We start from the raw sequence: 21,599 nt of genomic DNA on the forward strand, positions 1-21,599 counted from the left end.
AATGGAAAAAGAAAAGTGGACTTGGGACTGGAGAGATGAGTGGGGATAATGTTTATAATTCTGGGATCCTCCTATGCAACAGTATTGGGGGGAGGGGAGGATGAGTAACCTCTCTCCCCCTCTGCTCTAGTGGAGAAAATGTTTTCACATTAGCATGAAACGAACTGTACAAGAACAGATTTTAATGCTACTGGTGTTTTGTTTTGTGCTTAGGCAGTGATTCTCAACCAATACATTTACTCCGGGGGTACATCAACTCATCTAGATATTTGCCTAGTTTTACAACAGGCTACATCAAAAGCACTAGCTAAGTCAGTACAAACTAAAATTTCATACAATTACTTGATGTTCTGCTCTATATACTATACACTGAAATGTAACTAGAATATATATTCCAATTGATTTATAATTATATGGTAAATAAAAGAAAGTAAGCAGTTTTTCAGTAATAGCATGCTGTGACACTTGTGTATTTTTATGTCTGATTTTGTAAGCAAATAGTTTAAGTGAAGTGAAACCTGGGGTACACAAGACAAATCAGATTTCTGAAAGGGGTACAGTAGTCTGGAAAGGTTGAGAGCCATTCTGCTAAGACACCTAGAGTCTTGTATGTGTGTCTTTAGTATTTAAATTGAAATTAATGTCTTGGGTTTTTTTTTTTTTTTTTTTTTTTTTTTTTTTAAATGAAGAAAACCCAACACAGTTAACTAAAAGATGTCTATATTGCTTCTTATTGCTTTCAAGGGATTTACCAACTGGAATAAAAGAGATTTTAACCAGTTCATCAAAGCTAATGAAAAATGGGGCCGTGATGATATTGAAAATATAGCTCGTGAAGTTGAAGGAAAAACCCCAGAGGAAGTCATTGAGTATTCAGGTAGTTTTCTCCTTGAATGATGTGAACATATAACTAACTTGTAGTGGATGGTACCTGATGTATTTTGGCACTTTTTCAGTTTGAAATGCCTGTAAACATACTTTTTTTTTTTTTTTTTTTTTTTTTGAGAAGTTTAGATAATGGCTCTTTAAGACATGGTGAAATAATTGATGATGATGGAAAAGGACATGGGTTATTTAGTCACGTATAGCCACTTAGTAGTTTAAAGCTGCACTGAGATTGAAATTAAGGAGAGTTGGATACCTAAGTGCTTTTGAAAATCCCAGTAGGTACTTGTCTGCATCTTTCGCTTAAATACTTTTATAAGTCTGGCCCCCGGTCTCCAACACTTTTAGTCATCAGTCCTCCAGCCTTTTTGCCCAATCCTAGTCTACCTCATATTAGTAGCAATGGGGTATTGAGTTGCAACTCCTCTGCAGAGGCAGCTGTGTCCTGTGGGTGGGGGGGGAGAATCCTGGTCTGATGTACCTGAGGGAGTGTGTAGCAATAGGACTTTTCTGCAGAGATTGCCCATAAGCTTTTATAGCCATAACTGGCAAGCAGTGCTGAGCAGGAGAGCATCTGCTGACTCCCTGGCCCCTCTGCCTAGTCCAGTTACTTGCTCAGAGTAGGTATACTGCTCCCTGGTTCCAAGTCCCAACCCCCACTTTCCTGTTACAGACAAAATTATTTTTCTCTTTTCCTTTGTTATTGTGAATGTTCACTGTAATGAAAGGTGTCGGGGGAAGTGAAGAGGAGAAATACTTCTTCTCTTTTAGTTTGGAATGGGGTTGGGAGGAATAATGCCGGAGACTACCTGTTCAGATTGGTCCAATCAGGACAGCTCCTCATTCTGCTCTGATGAACCACAGGAGGCTTGTCTGAAGATGATGCACTCCTACAGTGGAGTGGATAGGGCTGCCCCGTGGCACCTTCAGCTGCAATTCTCTTCTCTTCCTCTGACCAACCCCCTCTTTAGTAATACTGGCTTTGGACATGGTGGGAAGTAGACTTGCGGATGGAGAAGATCTCCACTTTGGGGAGATTGTCATCTTCTGGCAGACATCAGGTTTGCCAGAGAGGAGTCCCAGTTTGACAAATCTAACATGATGTGCCATAATGGAACTCTTGCTGTATTGCGGTTATGACTTAAAGAAACTGGAGGGATGGGCGTGTCTTGTGTGCAGAAAGCCCTCCATGTTCTATCTCACCTATGTATATAAGGCTTCTGCATGGTATGCAAGTGGGGGAAAGGCATGGAAGTGCTGATGTTCCTGTTCATAACTGGGTAAGGAGGCCAGTCTAATACAGCCTAGATTACCATTTAGTTTGTCCCACCTGTCATGTTTCCCTGGTTTTGGGGAAGAAGTGGCCAGCCAGTGGAGCCTCCACAGCAACAAATTGCCTGTGGATCACCAGACTAACTCTGCTTGGGTGAACCAGAGGTTCATTCTGACCTGCTTCTCACTTCCCATCTAACAAGGTTTTTAAACATTGATATACATGTTTGAAAGCTTTAGTTGGTATTGGAGGAGAGCGTATCAAGCAGTGGGGCTGTGTTTGGGAGCAAGTGTAGTGATGCAACTGTATAGAGAGCTCTCAAAGAAGGGGCCCTGGGGGTTGGGGGAGTGAGGAGAGGCCCGGACCAGAAGGAGGAGGGACTATTTGTGTAATCTTGACCAAGTAACGTTGCAGCCCCATTCTTATAAAATGGTACTATTTGCCTGTGTTTGTAAAGCACTTTAAAGCTTCTTTGAGAAGTAATGAACCAAGTGCTAAATATTTTATTTTTAGTATGTCGTTAGTGTACCAGTCACCATCATAATTCATATCCGATAGATAACTGAGTTCCCAGCTAAAGATCTACAGTTAATGGCCATCTCCATTTTTCTATCCCTGCCTCTCAAAATAGTATTTTATGTGGCTTAGGACAGTGGTTCTTAAGCTCGGGTACGTATACCCCTGGGGGTACTCAAAGGTTCTCCGGGGGTACTCAACTCATTTAGATCAATGTTTCTCAACCTATGCTCCACAGGGGGGTCACAGGACGGGATTATCGGGGCGTTGCAAGTGCAGGGGCTGGCATTAGGGGGTGGGTTTCAGCCCTGGGTGGCAGGATTTGGGCTTCAGACAAGGCTCACAAGTGAAAAACAGGCTCAAGTATCACATGGAAATGTAAGTATATTATTTATATTCCAGTTGTTTTTGTTTTATAATTGTATGGTAAAAATGAGAAAGTAAACAATTTTTCAGTAATAGTGTGCTGTGACACTTTTTTGTATTTTTATGTCTGATTTTGTAAGCAAGTAGTTTTTAAGTGAGGTGAATCTTGGAATACAGAAGACAAATCAGACTCCTAAAAGGGATACAGTAGTCTGGAAAGATTGAGAACCACTGGCTTAGGGTAGGTCTACACTACAGTTAAACATCTGTGGTTGGCTCATGTCAGCTGATTTGAGCTGTGGAACTTTTAACTGCAGTGTAGAAGTTTAGGCTCAGGCACCCTCCCCATTTGCAGGCTCCAGAGCCCGGCCTCTAGCCTGTTCCCAAATATGTATACTGCAGTTAAACAGCCCCATAGTCTGCATTGGCTGACATGGGCTAGCCCTGGGATTTATTTCAGTGTAGACATTCACTTAAGGAAGTGGAAAATATGATTTTAAAGCAAAGCTTAGTTTCAGCAGCTGGAGCTTCTTTATTATGTAAAGTTTGTGCCTATATCAGCAGTAGTGCCGTGGCTGTCACTATTATGCAGGAGTAGGAATTAGAGTAGCAGCCGTGTTAGTCTGTATTCGCAAAAAGAAAAGGAGTACTTGTGGCACCTTAGAGACTAACAAATTTATTAGAGCATAAGCTTTCGTGAGCTACAGCATCCGATGAAGTGAGCTGTAGCTCACGAAAGCTTATGCTCTAATAAATTTGTTAGTCTCTAAGGTGCCACAAGTCCTCCTTTTCTTTTTGAGTAGGAATTAGTATCTGACTAAAGGAAACTGCAAGTGAATAACATTTAACAGGTTTTTACCATATAAAGGTGTTTGAGTCATGTGTGAGAAGAGACTAGCAAGTGATTTTTTTTTTTAAACTTTTAGCTGTGTTCTGGGAAAGATGCAATGAACTCCAGGACATAGAGAAGATCATGGCTCAGATTGAAAGAGGAGAAGCTAGAATTCAGAGGCGGATTAGTATAAAAAAAGCACTTGACACAAAGGTATTTGCTGTGGTTTTTTTTCTTCCTTTTATTGTCCTGTATCTTTTGGGATAAACGTGAGCTAATTCTAGCTACCAGTCTTTATAGGGGTGAGATCTGCACTAGAGTCGTATGTTTGGAGCCTACGTAAAAGGGTGGGGAGATAAAGCAACACTATTCTCACTGCCAGTAACTGTCTCCCTGGTCTTTCCCACTCCTTCATAAAAAGTCATCCTTTGCTGTCCATATACTTGCTACTTTACCAATAAATTGCTAATCTCTTCCTGCTTTGGCTGATATCCATAATCTTTCAAACTGGGTGTTTTTATGGCTTAATCTATTGCTAGTTAATTTACCTCTTTGTGGTTTCACAATATGAATTGTTCATCCTGTGATGATCTCTGAATGTCTAGCATAGATTTGGGAGATGTGAAAAACAAAAATTCGAAAAAATCCAGCTCTTCCCAAGTATTTAGCCAAACTCACTTTATACAGAGAGGGAATTCTGACTCCATTGTTAGAATGTAATTGAACCACAGTACTTTACTTTCATCTGTGGGGGTGCAACATGGGGTAAAATGATCATTAAGTAAAATACACATTTCTTAAGTAACAAATGTACTTTGTGCAGAGGTATTGTCCAGATGGTTATTTAATTTATTAACCTGTACTGATATTCAGAGCTTTTAATTGCAACAAGGTTTAATAAAAATATCTACCTTTCAGCAACTGGGTTAATATAAAACTACTCTTGAACTGCTAGTGGGATCTGAATATCAATTTTGCAAATATGACAGTGGTGTCAGGACTCAAAATCTTATAGCTGATCAGAAAAGATTACTATTCATCAAACCTGTCTGGATCAGCTACCCGTGCTGCTATTCAAACATTTAAACTGGTAAATTCATCACCTGAATTTGTACCTTGAACAAGTTGGATTCAACTACTTGACTTATTTTTACAATTTTAATTGACTACCACTTGTGTGTCATGGACTGTTTAAATGATGTATTTATTTTTAGTATTGGTTGCATGTCTGTTGCATGTGATCTGTAGCTTGATATGAAACATTTGTCTCTAATCTAAGTTTTCTTAATTTTGTGTACTCAAACCTTGTCTGTCTTTCCTTTAGATTGGCAGATATAAAGCACCTTTCCACCAGTTGAGAATATCATATGGTACTAACAAAGGGAAGAATTACACAGAGGAGGAGGATCGCTTTCTAATCTGTATGCTTCACAAGCTAGGATTTGATAAAGAAAATGTTTATGATGAATTAAGACAGTGTATTCGAAACTCTCCCCAGTTCAGATTTGACTGGTTCCTGAAGTCCAGAACTGCAATGGTATGTGTTGGTTTGGATCCGTTTGTTCATTGTTTTTATTCACAAGACATTCTCATCCACATAATGTTTATATTTGTCTGTTCTGTTTTAAAACCTATGTGTACAAACTCTACCAGGGAGAGAGCATTTTCATGGCAGGGTTTTTAATGGCCTTTGAAATATGTAGGTTCCTATAGAGAAGAAATAGTGGGCAGAGGGCAAGTAGTCTGAGGTGCATGATGAATTCACTGATCAAATGGCTGCAAAGCTCATCAGCATGTGATGAGTGGGGTGCAGGGTGTGTGTGTGTACATATATAAAATTTTTTCACAATTAAAAATTGATGATTGAAGTTTAGGCTTTTGGTTGCTGTATGCAGCATCTGTAACTTAATCCTGATTCCTTTTTAATCTTACGAATAGTTTTGACTGTAGAACTGTGTAAAACAAACATTCTTGCCTCAGTTCATGAGACTTTAATATAGACTTGTGTGGTACAGAATGTCTTTTTAGAATACAGGATCTTTTTTTAATGTCAAAGCTGAAAATTAAAGCATAAACACTTAATATTGAAAGGGTTTGGTTTTAAACCAGCAAATAGCAGTAACTTTGGAATAAATAAATGGAGTTTTTGACTTTACTGTGGGTTTCATTCAAACCTTGTTGTGTGTTTTGTTTTGAGACTGGATTAAATGTTAAAGAATTATTCAAGACTTTGCACTGTTAAATACAGAAGTCTGTTAAAACACTGGCATAAGTAACAACTCAAACAGCACTAAGGCCTTGAATTTGTGCGTTTATAAAATTTTATAATCTCCCCCCACCCTCCAAGTGTACAACTGATGTGAAAAACCATGTTTGAAGATAGCCATTTGATTACTCCATCTATCTTGTGTGTAACTCAGGAGCTACAGAGGAGATGCAATACCTTAATCACTTTGATTGAAAGAGAAAACATGGAATTGGAAGAAAAGGAGAAGGCAGAGAAGAAGAAACGTGGACCAAAGCCTTCTTCAGTGAGTTTTAATGCATCTTAAATCTGTGTTCAAATGCTTTGCTGAAGAAAATTACCTAGTTATAGGCTGCATCTCTGGTGTCTGAGAAGTAGTGGGTACTTACCAAGTGTCTGGAAAATAGCGTGACTTCTCAAAAGTGGTGCCTAAAGTCTCATTCTATGTGTCCATCTACTTAACACATTTTACAAACCAGTGTGCCTGGAAGCTAGGCTCCTAAAGCCATACTTTTGCACCTAAATAAGTGAATTGATTTTTCAGAGGGTGTAGCTTTTTATTTTAGGCACTTGGGTTTGAAAATCTTAGCTTTGTTTCCAGGTCTGTAGTTACAAAACTATCTGGAATCTGAAAACAGAGCTCCTTTAAATTTCTTGCATCATCAATGGCAATAGATTTGCAATCAAAAATTGATTGAGTTTTACGGATTCATAAAACAGAATAAAATCCAGGCTTATTTTCTTGTGTTTCTATGTGGTTTGCAGGGCTTTGCTGTATTTTAAGCTTTTTACTACAATAAGTAGATATGAATTAGACTTTCAGGAGGCAGATGCTAAGCAAGTTAAAATGGGGATTTCTTTATCACAACCATTCTTAGCACAGAAATGCTTTCAATAAGAAATGGGCAAAGAAATGCAAGTGAAAATGTTCTCTAGTTTTTGGCATTATTTTTGCATTGTTTCCAAATTGGTTTAGTCATCACACTAGCTTATGCAAAAATATGGTGAAGATTTGATATCTGCCATGAGTAGAACCACCCATAAATTTCATTAATTTGAATTTAAAATGGGAGTCCTCTCTAGGGTATAGATCAACAGGATAATTCTGACCTTCATTATTCATCCTTCTGTAAGTGTGACAGTGTTACTTTTGTTCCTATACCTAAAGGTGGTTCTGCAGCTATTCAACTTTTGCTGACCTGCCATACCAAACTGATTCCACCTTAAAGAGCTGTAGGCCTCTTAACCCTGATAACATTCACTTATTTAAAATAAGTGGTTGAAGGCAGCAGCTGATTGAGTAGGGAGATAACCATGGAATATGTTTAGGAGCCTAAAGCATCATTAAAGTCTCTAATACTCACTGTTCAACCCAGTTAATATATTGGGTATTCACTTCTGCAAAAAATAAGCATGCAAAGTCCATAGCTAAGTAGAGGAAAGCCTAAGAGCCCTCCCCTATGCTGGAAATTGACCAGGGTTATCTGAACTGTTTAATGTCCTTGCAAAACAAGGATCTAACTCTTTGTTTTAAATTTGTGTTCTATTTCAAATGGCTATGCTCCATTGGTACTGGCCAAGCAAACAGTTAACTTGAACCCATTTTTAACATTATACAGTCTTCAAATAGGGGGGAATTTTTGTTACAGTAAGCAAATTTTGGGGAGAATAAAGTAGTGACCCCTATGTTTATCTTACAGGCACAGAAGCGTAAAATGGACGGTGCTCCTGATGGTCGAGGCAGGAAAAAGAAGTTAAAGCTGTGAATGCTGAACTTTTGTAATCACTAAATTTTAAAAAGTAGTTCTTTAATTTACGGGTCTTCATAAGATGTACTGTACAATGCTTAACTATTATGTCATTAAAGGACATCAGGTTCATCTGTTTACTGAACTAGAAACATAGTACTTAATGTAGTTTCACTTTTTTAAATGCAACAGCTGTGCTGAACTTTTTTTTACCATTAAAGTAATAAAATAGGCTTCATTTATTAATAAAAGGCTTCAGTTGACTTTTTATTTTAAAGAGCTTGTGAATGTTTGAGAACTGGTTTATTTAAAGTTGTGTATCTTAACCCTCTTGTCATTTTGTGGATATTCCCTGCCCCCCTTTTGTGATGGACATTTGTGTGGTAATTGGAGTGACTGCTTACTCCTGTCAAGAGAGCTAAATAGACATGCATGTGTGGTGTCCACCAACTTTTGTAGGCCTCCAGGGTTTTTTTCTGACCTGCTACTTATTTACAGAACTCAAACAGCATCTGTTGGTGAACTACTTGAAAAGCTGGAGAATTACTGAACAAAAAGTGATGATGGAAGTATAATGACAGTGTTCGGCTTTGCCCTAACACATTAGTGGCAAATCTGGATGCCAAAATAGAGTGAGTGTGGAAGTAAAATTACTTTGTTGAATCTCTGTACTCCACTGAAATTAATATGACAACAGCCTGAGCTAGGAGCATTTGTATGGGCAGCTTTCAGTAAGTCAAGACCCAGTCAAGTTAAAACTACATGGTTAGGAAAAAACAAGTGTGACTATCACTTTGTCTGATGTGACTGCTCTGAAAGAAAAGCAACTGAGTTCAGTTTTCTGGCCCAGCTCAAGGTTTTCTCACACTGCTGAGTAACTTTGCAGGATGGGCACAATCGTGTAGCATAGAAATCAATATGCTGTCCCTTGTTTCTGAATGAGATTTTAATTCAGTGCACTTTCTGGAGGTCTAGCAAACTGTACAAAACCAGAAAAATCTCACTTTGTGCAAATGAGCATCATTGCATAATGTTTTCTAAGATTTAGGATTATTTTTTATAGTCTAAGCCCTTTCTTAAATACCACAAAGATGGATGTGGTATTTGAGAATTTGGAACAGAGCAAAATAGTGAGAAAAGACATCTACAAAATCGACTTGTTTAATACTGTACAGCAACACTGCATCAGGTTTGGCACACAATTTAGTGTTCCTTCCATTTCACTACTTGCAAATGGTGAATTTTTCTTTTAGCACACAAGTAGTAAATGCAAAAGCAGTATTATATTGTACACTTGAGTTCTGCCTCTTTCCAAAACCATAAAAAGGAGACCCAGAAATGTTGTACCATAATTAACCTCTACAACTAGTTTCCCTTTGAATACTGTAACAGTAATGGTTGTATATGGCTTTTAAGTACATTTATAATCTAGGCCTGGCACAGGAAGACAGCTAGCTGCCAATTGAAGTTTCTCCAGGCCCTTCAGAGCACTGCTGTGTCTACATCAAACAAAAGGCCTTGCTGAAAGCAGAAACAAAACATGATGACATATGAACTTCTTGCCTAAAAACATTAATTCACAAAGGTATACTGTAAAAAATTTACATTTTATAGAGAGCAGATCACATACCTTACCTGATGGATTTCTTAGCATAAAGTTTGCAGTTACAGCTATGGATTTTTGTGATTATTCTGTATTTACTAATTGAGCTGGTATTCAGTTACAAATTGCTGCTTGTTTTCTATGTGAATAAATAACTCATCCTGAGCTCCTCTTTCAGCCAAAGATAGGAACTAACTTTTTTTGGGGACACAGACATTTCCCAAAGTACCATTGGCTTGTGTTAGGATTTAATCAATCAGGACTTAAATAACTCCAATGAAAATCACTGTCAAATCTGTGTAATTAACTAGGTGCTGACAGCTAAGAGGCAGAATTCCCACATCGTCTCTTTGAGCTATGACTGTACTTGTAGGAGCTTATAATTCATTTGTTAAATTCAAGTGAATACAGTAGTCTTTAGTAGTAATCAAGGATATTCTAAAATAGTTAGGGTAATGAAGAATATTTACCAAACATGCAACTCCATGAGAGTAATGTTTATAGCCTTTGCTTGTCTGTTAGTGTACAGTACTGTACTGTTCAGGGCATGGTCTTAGTACCTTTTAGCTACACCAATGTAGAACAAAGTTCTTCTTTGATAATCACAACAGATCGGTGTTCAATAATTCTGATCTTCCCACAGGTCTGACTAGTAGATTTGTTTGGCATTGATATCCCTATTAAGATCTGAGAGGAGAATTTGATTTTCTTTTACAGAGATTTATGTAATTTTCACTATACATACTGCTGGTTTCCTTTTCACAAAAATAAATCTATAGAGTAGCAACTAAACATCAATTTCCCTTCAACAAGCATCAGGCTTACCTCGGGGCTATAAAGGCAGAGTTAGAGCTGCACCTACACTGGTTCGCAAATGCTGGTTTAAAAATCCCAGGGTTCTCTCTCATTCCTGGAAAATGGTTTTGAACTCTAAATCAGTCATTCATACCTGAACCTACTGCACATCTGCTGGGCCACTTCTGTTTTTAGTACTAACACATGACCCAACCAATTACATGTCATGTGCCTGAGTTTGCTTTTGCAATTAAATGACATCTTAGAAGGACAGAGAACTTGGCTTTGAGAAGGAATGGAATGGTAGAGGGCTATATGCTGAATGTTTGTGCCCCTGTTTTTATTTGTTCCTATGTCTTCCGTAAGGGCAGGGCCATCAGGATTGGCTCTCCGACTACACTTTGGCATCCTGGTGCTGCTGAGTGCCTCATGATGCTCTAGGCTTCTCTTGCCCTAACCATGTAAATTGTATGAATGTACCACTCTCGTCCTGCTGCTACCTTTGAGCAAAACAAAAAAACTCTTTACTATACATTGAAATCACAAGGAGATGATAAAAAACAGTAACTTGCAACATCTGTGCCTAGACAGCTGGGCACAGCTTTCAAGTAAAATACTTTTTCCATTTGCTAATACCCTCAAACTGGGTTCTTCAAATTGTGCTTCTCTGTAAAAGCATCTTTAGATTAATCTTGGCCCTCCCCCATTAGTAACACCATTGGCTCTAGTTTCTGCTCCGGGTCACAAAGCCATGCAATCTCATTGCTCTCAGCAGTTAGCTCACAGGGCTTGTCTACAGTATGGCATAGTGTGACTTGTAGAGCACCCCAAAATACTGTGCTGTAACTGCCTTGTGTGGACATTGAACTTAAAGTTACTTAGTTTGCATTAGTGCAGTCTTTTTTCCAACAGGACCATATTAACATGAACCAGGTACCAGCATCCATCCAGGGCAGTTACAGCACAACATTGTGGTGTGCTTTGGAATTCACCTTCCCCATTGTCTACACTGTGGCACAGCACAGACAATGCTGATGATACACAAGAAGAAACAAAATCTACTTCCTCCCTTACCTGTGCTGAATCTACAGGACTAGGAGTACAAATGACTATAAATGCACCCAGGGAGCTGATCTGCTGAGTCAGAAGATCTCATGCTTTTCAGGTAGAAAGCTATTTAAAGAAATTGTAGCAAATTCACACAAGCAAAATACCGAAAAGCGCTCATGAGGAAGGAGAGTTCACCCATCACATCCCCAGAGGCTTAGCAGCTGCTTGAGATGGTTTTTGGTTTGTTTGGGTGACTCTTCTGGCTGGTTTCCAGATCACAGGTGAGCATGATAGAGTAAAAAGAACCAAAGTAGTTCATGATGATAAAATGGAGATAATATCCTTTTCCCATGAGTAGCTTTTTGTATAATATAAAAACCAGAGAACTTACCTGGAAGAGAGGAGAGGATGAAGGACTGAAACCATCAGAACCAGGCCGCTTTACTAAAGGAAAAGCATCTGCATGATCAATAGCTAATTTAGTATGAAACTTCACATTTCAAAACACTTCTGCCTGGGTGTCAGGTTGAGCTTTATTCTGGGGGAGTGAATAAAACATTGCCAGATTACTATTTTCAAGCTTTTTTTCTAAATTACTCTATGTGAACTAACCATTTACATACCAGGATCTTGAATCTGTACAATAGGCTAGGTGAGTCAGCCAGGCACCCATATTCCTTATTATCCGGACTGTATTTGGGCACATATCCATCAGCCCCAGTGCACAGAAAAACCTGCTCAATGTTGCAGATGAAAGAGTCTTCTAAGTTCTGAACAGGGTCCACCATTACTAGGCCATAAATTTCAGACCCTAATAAAGCAAATTAAACACTTGGTAACCACACAGGAAGTAATTCATTTCACGTTGTACAAACAATGATACATAATAATAAAACCAATGCAATGAGACCTATGGCTGTGTAGTCAGGAAATGATCATGTTAAGGTCTCAATTGCCTGTAGTTGTATATAGTACTTTTATTACTGATTTAACACTGGCTACTAATCTGCAGTAGTGACTGCATTGTAAACAGTGTTTCCTGAAGTGAGCTGTAGCTCACGAAAGCTTATGCTCTAATAAATTTGTTAGTCTCTAAGGTGCCACGGGTACTCCTTTTCTTTTTGCGAATACAGACTAACACGGCTGCTACTCTGAAACCTGTCATTATGCAAGTGTTTCCTGAGTAAGCAGGCTTTTTTTTCTTCTTCTTCTCACTAGGGGGCAACCCATAGCCATGTAAAAAGGTATCCAACATGATAGCTATTATGCTCAAGTAACAAACTACTGATCTATGAAGTGTTGGTGTAATCAGGTCCCTTCCAGGATATTAGAGAGACAAGGAGGGTGATTGGACCAACTTCTGTTGGTGAGAGAGAGAACCTTTTGAGCTTACAAAGAGCTGGTCCAATACAAGATATTACCTTCCCCGCCCTCTCTCTCTAACATACTGATCTAGTAGACTATCTAGGTTTCATAAGGAGGTCTTGTGTTGGAGACCAGTTACACACATAATGAATTGTGCTGTAATGTTGGCATAATTTAACTTTATTATGAATCCCTGAAGCACATCCAGAACTCCAGTCAGTGCACAATGTGAAAGCATGTAACGTGTGCTCAAGTCTTTGCCCTGGCTTCCTGCTTCTGGTTGCAATTCATTGTGGTGGTGATTGTTATGGGTGAGGCTCCCAGTTACCAGAAAAGTACAGCTCACTCTCTCAAGTGGTAGGATCTTCCCAATTAAGAGGCCCTATCTGTTTTGAATTTGCTCACACCAGAGCTACAGTCTAACAACATTCAGGGCAAGAATAATTTATTTTGTTTAGCCTTTGATAAACATTTAGAAATCCCACACCCACCACACAGGTGCCTCTGTAATAGGTGCTATAGAAATGAGTAAAAGAAACATTCAATTATTGTTCAAAGTAGTTCTATTTCCGTGTCCATAACAGATTAGCAGTATGTAGTACAATGGGATGCGGGCTACTAAAAGGTGTGCTTACCTTCAGCAAATGCCACATCTGTTCCTTCCCCAAATCCCATGGAGCCATTGGATATCCAGAGCTCCTTCTTGGACAGCAGGAACATTTGGGTATTGAGACTGAACTCAGCCGCTACTGGGTCACTGACCTGTGGCAAAAAAAAAAATAAATAAAAGCTCTGAAATCTAGCTACAGTTTTACAAATGTCAGTGCTTACTGCAGATTCCGTGATGTTCAGCTAATCAGATCACTCAGTACTCTGTACATCTCAAATCCGAACATAAAATTAATACATGCAGGGTTGCTGTACAGGATAAAATGGGATAAAATCATCATTTAAGAGCTGTATGAGCTCTGGCACTGGTCCCATGAACGATAATGTATCATGAAGAAGATCTGTGAAGCATGAAAACCTCTCTCTTTCAGCGGGCGTTCCTCTAGGGTGCACTTTGCCCCCACTCCTTCCTCCTGGGCCGTCTACCACCCCGCTTGTCCTACGCCTATCAAGTTTCCCATCGGTTGAACCAGGTGGGGTGGCATCAACTCTAGAAGTCAGAGCATGACCAGTGAAGGTGGATTGATTACACCAACTCATTTCACATATGCCAAATATTCAATAATGACTTTTGGTCTTATTCAAACTAACAACCTAAGCTCCAAGTGCCACAACCCAATCCCCTGAGTTATGTTCTTCCATGTATTAAATTATTATTAATTCAGGAAAAAAACCAAACCCTATTGCTATAACCGTAAGATTGCATATTTGCATAGGTCTGAAAATAATTCAAAATTATTCACACAGCAACCCTAACCCCTTCCTTAGCACATAAATCATGGTACAAAGTGTTAAGTACCTCTATATGGCTGCATAATCACTATGCTACTGTGGAAGGCATATTTTTTAGTTTCTTGACCTTGTCTGCTTACAGCCATAATGCTGATTTGGTACATTTTTTTCATTTAATTAATTAGCATATAATAAATAAGAGTCCTATTTACACTGACACAGATTTTTCAAAACTGGGTGCCTAAAATTAGGCATACAAATTCTTACTTAGGCACCTGTGTAGGGGCCTAATTTTTAAAAAGATGAGCACTGTGCAACTCCCACTGAAATCAATAGGTGCTGTTGGGTGTGTAGGATTTTTTAAAATCACGCACTAATTTAGGTACCTACATAAGGATTTACAAGCCTAAATTCAGGATATTTGAAAATTACAGCCACACTGCAGTTTAGTGGGAAGACAAGCGCTCAGTTTTGCAATCCTCTTGCTTAACTGCTACCTAGATACTCCTCCTTTCAACCGAAAGAGAGAATCTGCTACACATAAGACATCCTATAACACAACAGAGGTAATTCATGGGACACTATATTCATTCATACCATTTAATTACTTTCACACAGGAATATTCTGATTTAAACAGTCACATGTCCATGACAAATCTGAATGAAGTGTCAAATGTACAGGCCTGATTTCCCACTTCATTACAGCCAGAGTCTCAGCATTAAAATAAGTTGAGTTTCTAGTGCTACCTGTTATGAAAACAAATGATCTTATTTTCAGTCTGCTCAATTTTTAACATCCACGAACAGCTCTCATAAACATGGTGTAAAAAATATGAAGTAGTTGAGCCACAGGCTATAATAAATTGTGAAGGAAGCAAATGAAAAATATTAGTTTAATTGTCATGGCACAGTGTGAGATACACCAGACAAACACAGCTCTACAGCAATTTGAATGCATGAAGACAAGTAAGGCATTTAAATAGTTAACCTTAAATAAAAATGCTGTACCTGTTGGAACTTGATATCCACTTCAAAGGTGATTGGTTCCCATGGGTTACAGGTAATAGGAAGGGTATATTCCTGGTTGGGTGCAGCAGTACATGGGATACATTTTACAGTGTAAGTGCCAGAATAGTCTCGTACCTAGCAAAAAAAATCCACAACATTAGAAAGTGAACATTGCTCCATAGTCTCTGAACAACCAGTGCTTCAGTTCAAAATACAGGGCACTGCCACAACCTTTATTGTAATCCTTCAGTCTAAACAGCATGTATATTCAAAGGCGTAGGTCTTCTATCTGTTATCTTCCTACTTAACAGTGTCGTATGTACACAAGGACACCCAATTGTAAATACTTTTCTCAGGGAAGCAAGACAGTTCAATCGATAGGAGTCAGCACTGAGAGTCAGGAGACCGGAGCTGTGTATGTTGAACCTGCATATCGAAAGAGCTATTATATAATTTCTCCTTTTCCATAATTTTCCTGTCTTAGCCATTCCAACCCTAGGCCCCAAACCTCCATTGTAATCCACACAGTCCGCCTGCACAGATTACAATGTAGAATCAGGGCCATGATTGTACCCATTTACTTACATGACTCCCATGACTGTAGCGTCAGATTTTTCTGGCAATGACTCCCTCTGAACAAGTCACTTAAACTCTATCTTATCTTAGGCAAATTATTTACTCTTCTTTCCTCCACATCTGTATACTGGGGATAATAATATCTATACCTCACCAGGGAGTTGTGATCATTCATTATGTAAAAGTAAAGCAGCTGGAAGCTGGCAAGCATTAAATGATTGTTGTTGTTATATCCTTGATCAAATCTATGTGAACAGACTCTGATTGATTTTGTAGAACCCACTGCAGGACAGCTTTCACCAGAACAGAAATAAATCCTGTATACTGCAGCCTCCCCAAATTCCCACTCTGAATGGGAACTCACAGCAAAGTCTGAGCTAAAGCTCCACTGCTGCACGGGCTGGTGGAAGGCTGGCTCACTTCGTAACAGACTCAGTGTGAAGGTGAGGTCAGGGTAGTCAGCAGACATCACCACTGATGACAGAGAAGTACCTGTAGAAGCGAAGGGCGAGTTATATCCTGGAAGGCATCAGCATCAATCAGCACACAATGACAGCTGACACAAAGGAATCTCTGCCATCCCTGAAAAGAAAGGTTTCAATTTCCTTTCCCCCCCTTCTGTTGAAACACCCTCTTTGTTATAAAACACCTCCCTTCTGTCGGGAACAGACAATGCTCCAGATGGCTGTCATGTCTCCTGGAGATACTAGTCCAGGAGAAGAGACCAAGTACTTACCTGGGTGAGACATTATAAGCTGTCCTCAGAACTGAATCTGAGTCCTGAAATTCACCACCAATTGACCTTCATCACTGATTCGCATGCTGGTTGGGTAGAGGGAACCTAGACAGAAAAAAGCCATCATTTCTACCTAGAATGGTTTTCAGTTTGCTTTTTGAAAGAAAGGCTCTTTGTTAGTTTCAGTATTTGGGGAAATGAAATAGGTTGCTAAGTGCTGGCACTCTCTGGGTGATCTAAACCCTCCTGCATTATAGAACCCTACTGTGACTGATATTCAGACTAATTGACTTTAATAGAACTAAGGGTCTGCTCCACTGGGACAGATTCCGAGTTACACTGATATAAATCAGGGTAGCTCAGCTGAAGTAAATGGAATTACACTAGTGTAAAACAAGTACCAGTGGGAGTAGAATCAGGTCCACTGAGTTTGTCTTCAAGCTTTAACACAAAGGCTTCTGGCTCAATTTCCGATAGGATCGCTCTTTTGCTGGCACTCAAACATTTCCATTAACACAGGGGCTTGTCCACTGTTTTGTAAACCTACATCCATCCAGCATTCTGGGGGTTTACCCTCCTAAAAATGGCCTCTCTTATGTATTTCTAAAATGGGGCTGTCTATTGTTTTTACTCATTCTGTGGTAGATTTAAAGGGCTATATGTTTTGGGAAAACTTTTAAAATATCTAATTCAACAATATATGGAATTAAAAACAAACAAACTTATTCTTTGGGTATTGTAATAGTGGGAATTGGCCTTGATGCTGCTTTTTGTGCGATTCTCAAGGCCAGGAGGAGTCTTGATTTAATCACACAAACTGCTGTATGCTTCCCCCAGGAAGAAAGGGGGCCATGATGGGACAGAGTCTAAAAATAAGAGGGAAAGCAGCAAGAACTGACCTTGGAGCTCTCATTCTGGTGGGCTGCCTATGCCATCTTTCCACAGGATGGCGGTATCATATACAAAGGTGAGTCTCAGTTCCAACTGCAAGTCAAAGTGCTGCCAGCCACCAATGGCCGCAGGAGAGTGAAAGATGTAGGAGACATAGAGGGGCACCCGCAGCGTGACATAGGATTGCACCAGATTTAACACCTGAAAACAAGTGGGGCAGAAGGTTACTGCACTTCTGTTTAATGCTGAGAAGTTAGTTGCCAAACTTTCATTCTAACTTTCATTGTACTTTGTCAACCATAAGAAAACACCTAATTCACTTTTATATCTTCAATTAGTCAAATGTATGGAAATGTCTCTTATTTTTTTTGCCATTTGCATTGCTTACATTTCAGATCCTGCACACATTTACTCAATGTGTTTATAAACCTACTTTCTGCCATTGGGAGTGACTTCCAGTGCATGTCAAAGGAAGAGAGTTATGGCATAGGCTGAAGCACATCAGCTTGGGCCACAGCTCTGGCAAGATACAAGACATCCTAGCCTAAGAGTTGTTCCAAATGCTACAGTCGTTCTGGGATATATAGACATATCCATTATGGAATAGATACTCGCAAGCTCATCTTCACTAGTGAACTCTGGTACACTTCAGCTCCAAATTCTGAAAATGAAACTAAGCTCTGGAAATGCACTAAGCTCTTCCTTAGCCAAAGTGCCTTTTCAAACTGAACACAGCTGATGTCCTTTCAGAATTAGCACGAGCAAAGTTTTGTTGCTTTCTGTTTTTTCTTTCAGAATTGATTACAAGTTACATGGTGTTAGAGATGGGCTGCACCAAAACCCAGATTTGACAACCACATACTTTTGAGGCATTGAAAAACAGAACGTGGATCGAGAACCCAATTTTGAAAATGGCATATGTCTTTATAGTATATTGAACGAAAATTCCAGACTGGAGTCTCTCCTCTGTTTTATCCATGATGGGGTCGGAGTGGGAGAGTCTATAGCTATATACACATACATACACACTATTATGATAGTAAGAAATGATCCCATCATCTTGGTAACAACAAAGAACCTCAACATCTGAGCACTCTATAGGCACAGGAGAATGAACAATGTGTTGTAATCAGGGCCTGATTCAGGGAATATAGAGCCAGAGATGCTCTGGGGACCTTGGCATCATATATTAAATGACATTATGAGTGGCCAGGGGACTTTTCATTTTGGGGGCCCCCCCAAGCTCTAGTCCCATTCGACTTCTCATTAAGGTGACTGATTATAATGGAACTCGGTTATATCAAGGCCTTTTCTAAACCACCTCTGGGTGCAGTTGCTGGCATGTCTGGCCTTTGTTGGACATTCTAGTAACTCATACATAATAAAGTCTGGGATCATGGTTGGTTATTCTCAGGAAAGTAGATGTCTGTGTGTGTTTTTTAATTCCCCAGCATCCAGGCCTCTGGCTATGTTCTGTCAACTGTCTGGCAGCACTACCAAGGTGCAGTCATTGCTAAAATGACTGAGCACTGTGAATCTGTCCATAATTAGAACTCCCAATTTAGGAACCAATGAAGGGGTTTCTTTTCTTTCCATAGTCTAAAAGTGCACACAAGAGAGTTATGAGGCTTCTGACAATACATTATGTATATATTGTCGACAGGGCCAAATTCTGCCTTTGTTTGCATCAATGTAGCAAATAAAGATAATCTGGTTGATATTGTATGTGCGAACACACTTGGAAAAAGAAATATTTTGGGTTAACAAAAACAGCTGAAGTCTACAGGCACATTCACACCCAGGTTAGGAGCAGCAGCCAACAGGAATCACACACACAAGGTGTGTATGTGTAAAACCCGCACTGAAAAATTAATCATGGCAGCATGCAGAGGTACAGTGTCCCACCTAGTAATAAAATAAATAATAAATAATAATACCACCTAGCTCTTGTATTGTTTTTCATCAATAGATCTCAAAGTGCTTTTTAATGTATTTAAAACGGTGGGGGAAAGAAAATAAACAGCACAGAAACTCTTATAAAGGAGCAGTTGTTTTAAAAACAGATCTTGTCTCACTTCCTAGTTGGGTTAGTTGTCAGGGTTTACTAATTAACAGAGCACTGCTTTTATTTAAAGCCAGGAAAGAGTAGCTTTCTATTGGAAGTCAGAGAGGAGTAAAATGGCTCTTCTACTTTTCATCTTTCTCTATTTCCTCCTTACACTACTTCAGACAAAATCTAGAAAGGGGATATGTGGTTATGCAAATAATCACCCTGGCTATACAGACCAAATCTGCCAGTTCAACTGAGCTGCTCTCAGTATAGTATGGGTGGAAGGAATATAAAGGCAGCAAGAAATCAGAAGGATGCAAGGTGAACTGGCCACACTCCCTACACTTGGTGCCAGGACGTGCTATTATCCAGCTGGATGCCAGCCTGCAATTTCCAACCAATTGGTGCAAAGCAGCCAGACTGGGAGCCAGGATCTGGCCCACTGTCTCTTCCCAGTGGTATTTCAGCAGAAGTTGAGGGCACTCAGCATCTCGCTGGATTAATCATTAGAGAGGAGACTATTTTAATGAGTGGAGCAACTGATGGAGAAGCTATTTATCAACAAATGAAATACAGGAAACTGAATGGGTTCTGGGGACTTCTGAATGTCTCTAAATTGTTCTAAAGGAATTGCGCCCAGGACAGCTGAACCTTTCTTGTGAGAATTTGTATCAAGTGATCTGTATAGCGGCTAATGCTTTTCTTATAAAATAAAGAAGTGTTTCTTGCTTGGACTTGGTTCTTCAACATTTCTGTCTCTGCAGCAAGTGCTTCCGCAGTGACACATACCTGGCCATCAGTGCCAATGTAGCCACCGCAGTCAGTCAGCAGTTCAGACACAGCATAATAACTGTTGAACTCCCAGAGGCAGGCCTCCAGGTTGAGGTTACAGTAAAAACGCAAGGTCTTAGTAGATCGCAGAGAGTTGCTGTACTGGTAGGGTAACGTTTCCCCAGTCACTTCAGGGTTCTTGGTTTCATCTGTAACAAAACCATGTTTGGTCTGGAGCTCATTATAATCCAGTATGTTGGAGCACTTGTGGTTGCCCACACGAGTGCCATAAGGGCTAAGAGTCAGCTCGAAGTTGGATAATAGATGAGTTGAGATGACAGGCAGCATTCCTGAAACACAATGCACACAGTCCATTTAGCATTCTCAGCTGAAGAGACTGACTGGTCAAATGTTCTAAGCATCTTGCAAATGTACTGACAATTCTGCCATCATAAATGGGGTAGGGAAAACTTCATCCTTCTGCTACATGGGAACATTCTGAGGCTATAAGGCCATATGTATACTTCTGTACATTTGTGAGTATGGAGACAGTATGAACGTCACGGATTCACCATGTTGTTCCAGAAGGACTTTCACTATGGCTTATGAGTATGTGAAGTATGCTATGTATATTAGTTGTGTTTGTTTCAGGTGATTTTTTTTTTTTGGTGGCTCACTATTTCTGTGTAACAATGACCCTGAGTACAAAATCCATTGCTGATAGCAAACTTTACATTTCAGAAAAATTTGGCTTCGGCTGTTAAAGGGTTAAATGCAGATGTCCCTGCAACTGCCTAGTCCCTGTCACTGTAACAGTATAGCAATAATACAGAGAACTGCATGGAAACCTTGTTCATAGTAGAAAACTGAAACATTGCTGACCAAAGTTTTTTCAGCAATGCTTCAATTATGTACTGGTACTGAAAAGGTTTTAGGCCTGAATGTATATTTTGAATAGTTTCAGTGAGTATTACCGAGACTCAAATATGCTTTCTACGATAGTATTGGAAATGATTTTGTCTCACGAAGGCTAACACCTACATTATTGCTGAAAACCATTTTCAGCAATGGCTCAGTTTCCTAACGAAGATCAGTCTAGATAAAGTGCCCCTTGAACAAATGAAAGCAATTTCCATGGCAAACCTCTGTTCTGAAAACATAAGAGTCAAAGGCCTTGCCTCTACTTTGAGCCATGCTACTAATAACTGTGTTACAAAACATTTAACACACATGGTTCTACTAGACCCACATAACAACTCTCTTGTTCGAAGATGGCTGTCAACCACATTTTTCCGATCATTCCAACCAGGCAGTGGCTAGCAGAATTCTAACACACTGGTTTTTAGACCCATGCTAGCCCAAACTGCAGCTACCTTCTGCAGACAGTCTATAGCAGTGTTTTTCAAACCGAGGATCGCACCCCAGTACTGGGTCATGGCATGTAAGGCACTGGGTCGCCTTGCTCTGGTCAGCACTCCCGACCAGGAC

General features: G+C 39.6%; 2 protein-coding genes across 2 annotated transcripts in view; one reads left to right on the forward strand and one right to left on the reverse strand.

Annotated features, from left to right (window-relative positions):
- SMARCA5 (SWI/SNF related, matrix associated, actin dependent regulator of chromatin, subfamily a, member 5) overlaps nucleotides 1-8,111 on the forward strand; it is a 51,003-nt gene extending 42,892 nt beyond the window's left edge. Inside the window, 5 exon segments of the mRNA XM_038400867.2 lie at nucleotides 745-877; nucleotides 3,967-4,085; nucleotides 5,197-5,409; nucleotides 6,293-6,403; nucleotides 7,818-8,111. Coding sequence (XP_038256795.1) covers nucleotides 745-877; nucleotides 3,967-4,085; nucleotides 5,197-5,409; nucleotides 6,293-6,403; nucleotides 7,818-7,883 — 642 coding nt within the window. The 3' untranslated portion in view covers nucleotides 7,884-8,111.
- A 1,294-nt stretch (nucleotides 8,112-9,405) lies between these two features.
- Nucleotides 9,406-21,599, reverse strand: part of FREM3 (FRAS1 related extracellular matrix 3) — a gene marked incomplete at its 5' end in the record, with an annotated part of 102,308 nt that continues 90,114 nt past the window's right edge. Inside the window, 10 exon segments of the mRNA XM_043513278.1 lie at nucleotides 9,406-10,718; nucleotides 10,721-10,763; nucleotides 11,705-11,851; nucleotides 11,937-12,124; nucleotides 13,314-13,440; nucleotides 15,088-15,222; nucleotides 16,028-16,155; nucleotides 16,400-16,504; nucleotides 17,299-17,491; nucleotides 20,130-20,461. Coding sequence (XP_043369213.1) covers nucleotides 10,408-10,718; nucleotides 10,721-10,763; nucleotides 11,705-11,851; nucleotides 11,937-12,124; nucleotides 13,314-13,440; nucleotides 15,088-15,222; nucleotides 16,028-16,155; nucleotides 16,400-16,504; nucleotides 17,299-17,491; nucleotides 20,130-20,461 — 1,709 coding nt within the window.

This window comes from Dermochelys coriacea, chromosome 4, assembly GCF_009764565.3.
Source record: "Dermochelys coriacea isolate rDerCor1 chromosome 4, rDerCor1.pri.v4, whole genome shotgun sequence".
Taxonomy (NCBI): Eukaryota; Metazoa; Chordata; order Testudines; family Dermochelyidae; genus Dermochelys; species Dermochelys coriacea.